Source organism: Leptinotarsa decemlineata, unplaced genomic scaffold, assembly GCF_025532065.1.
Source record: "Leptinotarsa decemlineata unplaced genomic scaffold, Ldec_3_MD MMD2_P_RNA_scaffold_12, whole genome shotgun sequence".
Classification (NCBI taxonomy): domain Eukaryota; kingdom Metazoa; phylum Arthropoda; class Insecta; order Coleoptera; family Chrysomelidae; genus Leptinotarsa; species Leptinotarsa decemlineata.
The window spans coordinates 2,238,425-2,250,731 of record NW_027412526.1 but is presented as its reverse complement, the minus strand read 5'-3'; the positions used below and the strand labels follow the sequence as shown (position 1 = coordinate 2,250,731).

Genomic DNA, 12,307 nt, shown 5'->3' with positions numbered 1-12,307 from the left:
ATGAATAAAAATAGCGAAAAACCCATAGGGAATGAGATATTAGCAAGAAATGTGAACTTTGAGCTCACATTTTGATACCAAATGTAGGCTTCAAGACAACTTCAAGGATGTCAAAATACAAGCTTATACCAGACTCACCCAAATTTCACTGGCATAACTGAACCATCATTCCATTCTAGGATAAAGTCTAAATCTGCATGCCAGATTTTTTTGACGTTGCCACCACTTTCGTTCCAATTAATACATATCTAATCACATTTTTCAATATTTTACTTGGGGAAAATTCAAAACAATATTCTGAAATTTGTTCATTGAAATTTATTGTAAATACAAAAAAATGTTGTACCAGAACAATGATAAAATCATGAAAGTGTAAGCCTTGAGTTATATGAAATAATTTATTTCGGTATCGTTGAAAAACTCCACACACTAATTGAAGGGCTTTTCAATACTGGTTCAGAAATTTGTGAATTTATGCCATATCTTTTTTTCTCTTTTCAGTTATATCGGAAATGAAGTTCTAATTCTCACACAAATGAGTTTTTTCTGCTTATGTTACTCCTCACACAAAATGCGAAGACGGTGACTAGGATCTGGAAAAAAAGAATCAGTAAGTTGCAAATTGGAGAACTCGGTATAAGAAAGAGCTCTAAACTAGTCCATAACATGAGAGTGGTTCGTGAAGACAAATTCTATCATACTAAATGAAAATGCTTCTCATGGTCTCCTACAAGAAGGTTGAAAAAACAGAAAAAACCACTAAAAATTATATTTGTACATTATGCAACAATGGAAGTGGTGTTTTTTTTAATCTATCTTACTCCTCACTCTTGCTCCTGCTGATGTAGCAGAGTATGGTCACGTCATTAGAAACACATTGCCATTCAGAGTACAAAAAGCAGAAGTTACAAGCAATTAGTTACAAGCAATAGATTTACATCAAACGTGAATACGGAACACAGACACAAGCTGATTTAAATTCATTACTGACAATGAAGATGTGCATCCACAGTGTTTGCCCAGTCCAAAAATACTTCTTTTCCCAATTATTCGGATCATCTTGAAGAAGAATTCGTTAAGGCCAGTGTCAAGTCACCTACACTATAGGTTTATCGACTGACACCTATCAGAGATCAGCTACTTTCCTGACTAGTACCACGAGAACTTCGGATTATATCCGACGGGTGTCAGTGCAGAATAATTCCTGCATATGCTCCTAGCGATACAACTACCGGAATCGAATTTCAATTATTGGAACGGGCCCACTTGCAGACCGGTTTCTGGCTATTTGGCTTCTCCTCAGTACAAAGTAGTATTGATCATCAACATGCCGTCAATGATTTCTCATAATCAAAAATCGAACTCCTTCCAGGGTATCATTTCTCGAACAAGGTTGAAATAAACGACTAAACTAGGTACTAGCCAATCGCATATCCAAATAGCCCAAATCCTCGTATAAAGAAAAAAGTTCCACGTAGTCAGGGGAGTAGTTGTTTTCTGATTAACTTACAGTGCCTGTTGAGACTGGCTTAAACGAATTGTTCTTTCATATAATTTGATTTATTATATGTGAAGTTCCGCAATTTGATGTAGTGTGATCATGTGAATAGAGTCCATAAGTCTGTATGTTTATTGAAATATTGCAACAACCTGATGAAAACAAAAGAGAGATACGAGTTGAGGAGACTGACAGTGCCCTACGCCGGTTACCAGGCCGGATGTCTACGGATCGGAGTGGTACTGCTTCGAATAGGAGAAAATTTTGTGAATAATGTAAGTTTCATCGTCGGAAATAGGTGAAAGGTCTTAGTAACCAAACTCCGAAATGATAATATGTTTTTGCCTTTTTTAAAATTGAGCAATTATATGGAAATATAATTGAAGATTTGTTCTATAAAATGCAAAACTATGAACTAACTTCACTGTCAAAAAACTACCACTAGGTTTCTCTTGACGTGGAAGAGTTATACTTGAACTGAGGAATTCAAGAATGAAAAGAGTCTAATTCAACAGCTTGTGCTGTAAGTGAATAACTTGTTTCAAACCACAAATGTCCAGCAGCCCCAAAAAGTGCAGCAGTCATGGTCCTGTACCGAAAATGCTCTTTCGACTGCTACAGATCGCATTAGTGGTTTTAGACTAGGGACTAGAAGATGAATTTACAGTTGGACTCGAATATCTTCAAAGAAATTTATATTATCTGCTTGAGCTATCATGTAAAAATTGGAAAAGCTATACAGATAGTTGATCGAATCAATGGCATATACTAGAAAAGATAACGGTCCCAGTATGGAACCTTGAGGAACGCCCGACTATATGTAGTGGAAACTCACTAATTAAATTTATTTTGATTTTACTATGAAAGTTTCACAAAACTATCAAACGTGTTTCGCTGAAGCAATAGCTCCCTGAGAGAGACAGCAAATTTCGAGGCTATATAGGCACCTAACCATTCACCAACCAATACATAATTACCTTGCTGAATCCCTCACACAATATGCCATTATAGCCGCGACCAGCTGTAACAAATGTTAGCGTTAAACGTATAGAATTTCTCATAAGTACATTTCAATTCACAAAGTTGTTATTAAGGAACATATAATAGTACAACTATCAAATGGGCATGACATTTTATTGGATGGTTTCATTGCTGTTCTGTTCAAAAGTAGCCAAGAAAAATATTTCACACCCAAATGTGTATATTGTTAAAGCATCTGATAGCTTTTTTTATCGTCAGTGGCATAATATAACAGAATAGAATATAGTAGAGTAGGGTAGCGTATGATAGAATAGAATATAGTAGAGTAGGGTAGCGTATGATAGAGTGGGATAGGGTATGATTAAGTGGGATAAGGTAGATTAAAGTAGAGTACATTTGAATAGAATAAGGAAGGATATGATAGAGTATTATAGAGTGAGGTAGGTTAGGGTAGGGTATGGTGGTATTAGGGTATGATAGAGTGGGATAGGGTATAATAGAATAGGGTAGGAATATATCCTATTTAATCTTGAAGTAGAGTAGATTTGAGTAGAATAGGATAGACTATGATAGAGTATCATAGAGTGAGGGGGGTTAGGGCAGGGTATGGTGGTAATAGCGTATGATAGAGTGGGATATGGTATGATAGAGAGAGATAGGTTAGATCAAAGTAGAGTAGATTTGAGTAGAATAGAGTATAAGATAGAGTATCATTGAGTGAGGGAGGTTAGGGTAGGGTATGGTGATATTAGGGTATGATAGTAGTAGGTTAGTGTACATTACTCCCTAACTCTGACACAAAAGTTAAAAAATTTCATCACAATTGATGAAAGGATTGGAAAACTAAAACCTACTTCCACTACTGCTACTCCCACGGCGATTCCTCCAATGAGTTTAGCATTGTCTTCAATGAATGTACGCAATTCTACAGCACAATCTGCCTTATAACAGTTTCCTTTCGTACAATTTTCTTCGTATTCGCTTGGACAACAACTGTATATGAGACGTCCAGTAGTTATATTTTGTGTTACTAAATTATAATTTTCATTGATTCCACAGCACTCGAACTGAAAAATAGAATACACGTTGACGATTGTAACATATATTGAATATTATTCAACTAAAATCAGATAGAAACACCTATATCTAGATGAAAAGGCAGGCATGCCAAGGTAAAACCACCTATATAGAGTGTCTCTTGCATTTGTGCCATAATATGGATCGACGTTCCTTGATTTTCCTTGATTGAAAATCAGGGCCGCATGCTGGGCACTGATAGGGTCCAGAAGGCTGAAATTGCTGTATTCCGTTGGCTTGTGGATTGATATAATTGTCATAGTGCCCGAGTTCCCCTGTCTTTTATGTCAGACCTATGATTCTGTGTTGGAAACAATGAACCCACTCAAACCAACTCTTATTATTGAACAATCTGCCAATTCAGACATTCGTCAATATAAAGACCTGATAATTTTGTTTCTGTCGATCCTGCTCTGGAACTGATTATGTCACAGCTACGTTGTCGATGATGAAATCTGACTGATGAAGTTTCGTCTATCTGTCTGTGGAGTATCTGTAGAGAAAGGGAGGGGATGTGTAGGCTCACAGTACTTAGGTCACATGTGATCCATTGTAGATGCTCCCGAGGAGTTGTCCTCCTAGCTCATCGACGATCCTGTCCTTTCCAGGAAGGTGGACAGGTCACTGGAAAACTTCTCTTCATATCGGCAGATGTAGGCCAAGATTCGCCGAACACACACTTTCTCATTGACGATAACTCCGTACACTCGCATAGGACATACCTGACAGTTTCATCTTCCTGTTTACACATTCTGCAAAGAAGTGCATCCACTAGCCCCATATTATGAAGGTGTTTGCTTAGTTGACAGTGGCCAGTCAGAAATACTACTGTTAAGCTTAAATTTTTCCTGGTCATCGCCAGCGCAGCGCAGCGGTTTGCAATCGTAACATGGCCATTAACGCAACCTCCTTAACGTACAGGTCCAGAGGGGTCAGATCAGTAATTGATTCAATTGCCATGGTTGGTGTTGTTCTCATGGCTCCTGTGATGTTTAAACAAGCCAATCGCTGTATTTGATATAATTTTTGGATGGCGTTGCTTGTAGAACTTCCGGTCCCCATGCAATGGTACGTTAAGAAGTGGGTTGTGAACCAGTACTTCATCTCTTTCATTCATATTTAGATGGAGGTTACTTGCTGGATTTTTTTTTTACATTTTCAAATACTTGGGGTCATTTTCTTTCCAGCATTGAATCATCGCGATTAAATACTATTATCGATGTATCACCCGCATACATCGTAACAGAAGTTGAAATGACCAAGTCAACAACAAACAAACAATATAGGTCACAGTTCCGATCCATGAGGAACTTCAAGGTCGGACATAAGGCATTTGAAACCTGGGCGTCGACAGCAACATACTGTTTTCTTTAGGACAGGTAGTCTGCTATCTAATTCAGAGAAATATTTTGAATACCATAACGAGAGAGTCTATCTAAGGAAATTTTATGATCGTCGCAGTCAAAGGCCCTGCTCGGATCAAAGAATATTCCCAAAGGGTATGAGTCTGTCTCGATACAATTCACAATCTTACTGTAGTGAGAGAGTATTGCTGTTGTAGATTAGGACGATCCTGTGTTGAGAGTCATGATTTCTAAATAAAGTGGCAGTTTTAACAAAGCTGGAAGACATCTTTTCAAGACAAACATGGAAATTCCATCATATCTTGAAGAGGATGTACCATTTTTGAGGAGATCACGGAGTACTCATTATATAAATATACATACATATGTATGAAGGAAAATTAAAAAATGAATAGAAGAGCACTCATCCGACACATATGCACTAAACAAATAAATGAATTCCTTACCTCCGTTTGCAATGTATTAACTATATCCAATTGAGCTTTTCTTTCTGGTACAAACAGATTCTGGTATAGTTTATTCAAATATTTCTCAACCTCCTTATCTAATTGTTTATCGCCATTTTGGATAGCTAGGAAGGCCAAGACCACCAGCACCACTTGGATGATGAAAATCGTTATCATAACGAAGGCATACTGAAAAAATCTGAATGTTAAAATCTTTGAGAAACATGCATTTCATGGTGTCTGTAATAACGAACAAGAAGGAATATTTACAGTGTGTCTATTGTCAGTTGAACACGGGTAAGTAGCAATTTCTCACCGTTGTCAATAAACATCTGCTCTCTTTGACAGCTCCACAGCATCCAAAGAAGGAAACCAATGCTATAATTACTCCTACAGCTATAGTAAAGGAGCTGACGGACATTATGTCCAGGCCACCATTTTTGTTGTGGTAAATCACCCCAATGGCGATGAGAGCTATTGCTGCAAGCTGGAAATAGAAAAAACATAGTCAATTAACTATTTTTACAGATTTTATGGATAGTGGAACCCAGTCAAGGAGATTGAGGGAGACCAATGCCTACATTTTCATGGAGGTGTTGACTCTGATTGTATGTAATGTACGCACAGTCTCCCATGAAAGTACAGAGTATTCCCCAATAAAATATCGATATTTTTGGTTACTCATGGCTCTATGTTAAAAAAAAACAGTCAACAGGTGAAGCACTAGAACATTTTCCATCCAGACATACTGACTGAGTCCGATTTCTGAGGTAACTTCTCAATAGATCTACAGTCCCTTCAGTAAATCCTTCACTAGAACCTCATTCACCTTCATTCACCTTCTGCCGGTGAAGATGTGCATTTGTAGCCTATGTTTTGGAATTCAAGTGTGCAATATATTGGATTCCTGGTTTTTCCAATAGATCTCTGAGGAACACACACTGAGACAACAGAAGTTGTCTCACTCAAAATGTTCTATCCCACGAATCAACAGTACGACAGCTGTGAACTGTGTGGTTAGGGTTAACGAAAAACCATATGGATTTGATACTAGCAACGCCATCTGTGTCAGCTCCCCTAATATCACCACCTTTTACATATTCCGCCTCTACTATCTCCACTATCTGCCTAGAATGACGGTCCCCGATGGGAAGCATGTATAACGTCAGGCATGATAAAAATTTCCACGAAAATCAAAAGAATATAATTTACTCTCGACCAGATAATTTTCTCGGGGAAATTTCTCTAGTTGAATTAGCGGATAACCATGATGGTTATCGACCCAGGTTACGAGGCTGATGACCAATGTAGTCGATGCCGATGACACCAAGAAACAAAATATATAATTCACTTTCTTGCAAGTTGATGATTTCAAATTCGTGCCAGTTATGTTCATGTAGGATTTGAACTCAAGCAGAGGCGTATCACTCTTCTTTCCAAAATTGTTCTGTACAAATCCCACAGAGACGCCACTCTCAAGAATAAAATAATATGTTATAAGCAGATAATGGTCATAAATACATGATTTATGATGTTTTTCATGGAAAATGTTTGTATATTTTCTGCTTTCGATAAAGAACACAATCTTCTAACGTTTGTAATCCATCAGCAAACAACACCATCTCATCACCACCGTAAGTATTCAATATTATTTTGGTCAATTTAATAAAATCTTTAGAACAATGTAAGATTCATGTCTATGCTGATGATACACAGATTTATCACACTTTTCCTCCGCAGTTAGCAGATGATGCTTCTGAAATAATTAATAGGGAACTGGCGACGTTCATTAATTTTGCTTCTGAACATTGTTTACTAATAAATTGCGCTAAATCTAAAGTAATGTTATTTGGTTCTATGTATAATCGGGCTAGATTTCAGTTTCCTATTAATATAGAAATTAATAATGAATTGATCCCTGTTGTTGAAGAAGCTAAAAACCTAGGCATTATCATAGAGGCAGACCTAAGATTCGAAAAATATGTTAATCAATTGATTCGACGGGCATATAGTTCACTAAAACTGATTTATGGAAACAGGCATTTAATTCTTCGAAAAATCAAAATGAAACTGTGCGAAACATTAGTTTTATCACATTTTAATTTCGCTGACTCTGTCTATGGTCCGAACTTAACAACTATTTACAAAAATAAAATTCAAAAAGTGCAGAATTCCTGTTTGAGGCTAATATACGGCGTGAGGAAAAATCAGAGAATATCACATAAATTAATTGAGATTGGATGGTTGAATATGGAAAATAGAAGAGTTCATCATGCGGTCACTTTATATTACAAAATTATTCTATCTAAAACTCCTTCATATTTGTACAACAAAATATCTTTCAGGGCAGACATACATAATTTAAATCTACGATTTAAAGGATTATTATCCCCACCTAAATTCAAAACTGAAATGTTCAGACGATCTTTCACCTACCAAATTAATAATTTATATAATACCGTTCCTGAAAGTTTGAAGAACCTCAGTATTACTTGCTTCAGATCAGAATATAAAAATAATTTATTCAAAACACAAGTCTAGATACCCCTCTGCCCCGCTGCCAAACCAACAAACATAACGATTTTCGTCACTTATCACTCATTTCTCTCATTGTCTATTTGTCAATTACATGTACAAACGCATATGAATTCTTCGACGCACTGTATTAGGGTTAAGTGGAAGAACATTTTCGTAGTAAAACTATCGTTTGTCTGCAGAAAATGAACTTCGCCCTTCATTTTCAGAAATGTTTTTATTTTTTTTTGCATACAATGTTGAAATCTATATGTATATTATTTGAAAATAATAAAGACCTTTATTATTGAACTCATGACTTTTTTTAGGTCTCAATCTTTTGAATAAGAATGAATGCTTCTTCAATGTTCAGGTTGATTAGGCCATGACTTGATGAAGATCCATAGTAATTTCATGAACTACACTTACGTTTAGTCTTTACTTTACTTTAAAAACTTAATTTTTAAAAAATATCACATGTTACGCTATCAGCGTAGCTTTTTCGAGGAAGCTACTGAACATTGAATACCTATTCTTTGTTGAAACCTTCTGTGAAAACTTTATTAGTATGCTTTCCATCAAATATCAAAAAGCACTGGGTAATACTCAGAACGAATCTAAGTTTCAATTTTTTGTATAAACAAAATTTAGCTAAAAACCTGAAACTACTTCAAATCCGGTTCTTGTGAGGTGAAACTAACATAAAAACTACTCACCAGAATCAACAAGTTGAAGAGGAAGAGAATGTATTTGGATATACCACTCAAGCAGCCCATTTTTGATAGAACTGATATCAAAGAATCGGAGGGAATTCAGTACTGAAGAATTATCACAGTTCCATATAGATATACCTATATGGAATAATGCAGATAAGATAATACTCTGATCTCATAAGTAACAGAATAATAAAGTTAATCAGAAATGGAGCTGTAATAAAAATAACAATGGAGCTGCTTGATGATGAAAACAATTCCGAATACTTTGAAAGATTGAGGTGGGCCCCTATACTTCATTTCAAAGTTTCTGTGAATAATCTGATCCAAAGTATTCCTCATGGAAGTACAGTTGCAGCCGTTTAGTCTAGACACAGTTCGAAGGCTATATTTCATTTTTATACACGTTCAAAAAAAAAAAAAAAAAAAAAAAAAAAAAAAAAAAAAAGTTCAATTGATGAAGGTCATTATTATTATCATTACTGAGAAGGATTTCGACAACCTGACTATAATGAACAGTGTTATCCTATTCTCTGTGTCCTCAAATATTCTAGCGGTTTCAGGCCCAGATGAGCCGCTGATTTTTGAGAGAGGAAGGGTTTGGATTTTTACTTCTCCATAGAATAGAGGATCAAAACTCAAGTTTTCTGAAGCTGTAAAATCGCTGATATCCATCAGGAAGCTACTCATCCACATTAAAAATTTTTGAGTGGATATTTATTCAAACTCACTTTGTTGTGAATCAATGAATCTGCAGACCTGTCAAAGAAATTTCGTCATTTCCCAAACTTGATACCCTTATCAGCTCAGTAGTTATTAATAATCTTCTTATCTTTGACCGTCATGTATTAATATATTATCTCTCGTTGTTTGCGACCTCAGACGTATTTTTATTTCACAAAATTCAATTGTCGGTGACTACAGTGGAAAATTATAATATCATATCAATAGCTTCTCGCACTGAGTGTGATTATGAGTCACTCGATGAGTCAAGAAATATATGATTTTCATGTGATAGGAACATTTTATTTGGAAGAGATTGCGATAAATCTCCGTATATCTTCAAGTAGTAATCATACCATTTTACTTTATTGGAATGCCGCTGTCACTATCACAGGTTACCTGCGACAGGATGCAGTAGAAAGGCAAATAAATCTACTCACGTTTAACCCAACCTAATACAACCTAACCTAACATAAGCTAACCAAACCTAACCTGACCATTTATGAAAATATTGTCAATCTTGGGATGACTGACGGTTCCTGACATTGGATGTAGAGTCTCTCTCAAGGCACCTGAGATTTTTCACACTGCATATCTATCATACAGGGTGTTCACTACTAGCTCAGGATGTGGAGTGTACTCCAGATCACTGAGCCTAAGGATTGAGAGAGGAATGGGAAGAAATACCAGCGTGGTCCAAACAGAACTGGCTGGTATCTCAATCGCCACAAAAGAAATAACCAGGAAAGGAATTTCTGGCAAAAACATAACAATCTGCACTGGCAGCAGACAAGCCCTATATTAGCCTTGAACAGATAACGTATAACCTCAGGGCTAGTACTAGAGTGTCACGAAGATTTAGCCAAAGCCTCGGTAGATTATAATATTATACTGAGGTGGGTCAAAGGACACGACGGGAGTTGAGGTAATTGCAGTGCCGACTCTTTAGCCAAGGAAGCGGCTGGACTAAGAATTTTAGGACCCAGTGGCACCTACTCCCTGATGACTTCGACAATTGCGGAACTAGCCAAATTTTACACTCATGCTCAATCCTTAGAGAGATGGGATGGTATCAAAGGATGCAATCTTGCCATGATCACTTTGGCGACCCTGGGAAGCTGGCGCCGAAGAAATATCTGGCGATGACCAAGAGAAATCTACGCTCAACAGGGAACACCTCCATAATATGGGGCTAGTGGACACACCTCTATGCAGGATGTGTGAACAGTAAGATGAGACTGTTAGGCTTGTCCTATGCGAGTGCCCGGAGTTATCATCAATAAGAGAGTGTGTGTTCGGCGAGTCTTGGCCTACACCTGCCGATATAACGTAGATGTCTCCCAGTAATGTGTACACCTTCCTGGAAAGGGCAGGATGGACGATGACCTACGAGGACAACTCCTCGGGAGGATGTACAATGGGTTACATGTGGCCTAAGTGCTGTGGGCCTACACTCACCCTCCCTACTCTACAGATACAGAGTAACAGATTCATCATACAGGGCTTTCAGGAAGTAGGTTACACGTAAATTCACTATTAGCTGTATAATAATGTGTATCAACCAAATATTGATAGATAAAAAGTGTACTTGATAATGATAATAATACGTTGATTATTTACCCCCAACATTACGAAAAATATACGTGTATACGAGTATATAATTCAACGATATCATGCAAGGCAAAATAATAGGTCAAAGTTCAGTTTTTTTTTTCTACCAAGATAGAATAGAAACTGTTCTTCCACCTCAACCTTCCTACATCCAAAGTTCTTTGACTCAACCTGAACTACTGCGGAAAAAGTGAAAGTGGAAAGAAGAAGAGAATATAAGAGATAATTCACAAGAGATAAATCATATGTTTGAAGGTGACTGACAATGTTTCATGATGAATTTCACTAGTTCGGACTTCCATTGTCTATTATATAAAATGATTTGAAATCCCTGAAACAAAAAAATAAGAATTGAAAATGAATGGCTGAAAATAACAACAACAAGACTCTATTAGACCGTGCTTTTGGGCTCTGTAATACGAAAGAAGGTCTCGAGAAGAAACTAGACATCATCAAAAATGATCTTCAATGGAATGGCTACTCCAAAGCGATGGTGGAAAAGACTTCGGCTAGAAGACAGCAGGAGCCTCGCAAGGAAGAGAAGCCTTCACAACCAGTGCTTGCACTTCCTTACATCAGAGGATTATCGGAGAGGATAAGAAGAATTGGTTCCAAGTACAACATCAGATCCTGCTTCAGATCCGGTAACACTATCCGTAGCAGCCTCACGAAAACCAGGCCACCAAACGCGGTCTGCGATACCAAGAATTGCATTTACCGGATACCCTGTGAGTGTGGAGAATCCTATATTGGTGAAACTAAGAGGCCATTGAATGTTCGCATTGCCGAGCACAAGAAACACACACATAGAGGGAAACCAGCAAATCAGGAATAGCAGACCATGTTTGGACCCATCAACACAACATCGAGTGGTCCCAAGCTGAGATCTTGCACAGAGAGGAACATTGGTTTAGGAGAAAATTCAAGGAAGCCGCATACATGTTGTCCAACAACGTATTCAGCCAAGCCAGCGTAGAAATACGCACCATATGGAAACCCATCATCAAGCGAAAAATGGCCAACTCCCGCCAAAACGGTCATCTCCCACGGAACCAGTGAAGCGGAAAATGGAAAGCGGGGATAAGTGAAAGTACTCGAACGACCTATAAATAGTCATCTCTCGGAGGAATCAGTCCAGTCATCACCCGAAGACGATTGTAGATACTAACAATCGAAACGTCGTGAACTAACGTGACTTGGAATCTCTCAATTTTTTTTATTTTGATTTTCTTTTTTCATTTCTTTATTTTAATTTATTCAATTGTTCTATTTTTACTTGTACTTTATTTCACTATTATTTCATTTCAGGTTTATTTTGGGTTAATATAATTGTTATTTTCAGCCATTCATTTTCAATTCTTCTTTTTTTGTTTCAGGGAT

The 12,307-nt window shown here is 37.1% G+C and overlaps 1 protein-coding gene across 2 annotated transcripts; it reads right to left on the bottom strand.

Moving 5' to 3' along the window:
• Positions 1-295: 295 nt before the first annotated feature.
• LOC111517798 (tetraspanin-9) lies at positions 296-8,750 on the bottom strand. Of its 2 annotated transcripts, XM_023174078.2 has the most exons (6): positions 8,597-8,750; positions 5,683-5,853; positions 5,367-5,555; positions 3,334-3,546; positions 2,476-2,519; positions 296-593 (listed from the first exon to the last, which is right to left on the bottom strand). In XM_023174078.2, exons 1-6 carry the CDS (start codon positions 8,654-8,656, stop codon positions 587-589), a joined length of 684 nt encoding a protein of 227 aa, XP_023029846.2. In that variant the 5' UTR covers positions 8,657-8,750; the 3' UTR covers positions 296-586. The 2 variants fall into 2 exon arrangements, with proteins under 2 accessions (XP_023029846.2, XP_023029845.2); XM_023174077.2 differs by lacking the exon at positions 2,476-2,519.
• Positions 8,751-12,307: the final 3,557 nt, after the last annotated feature.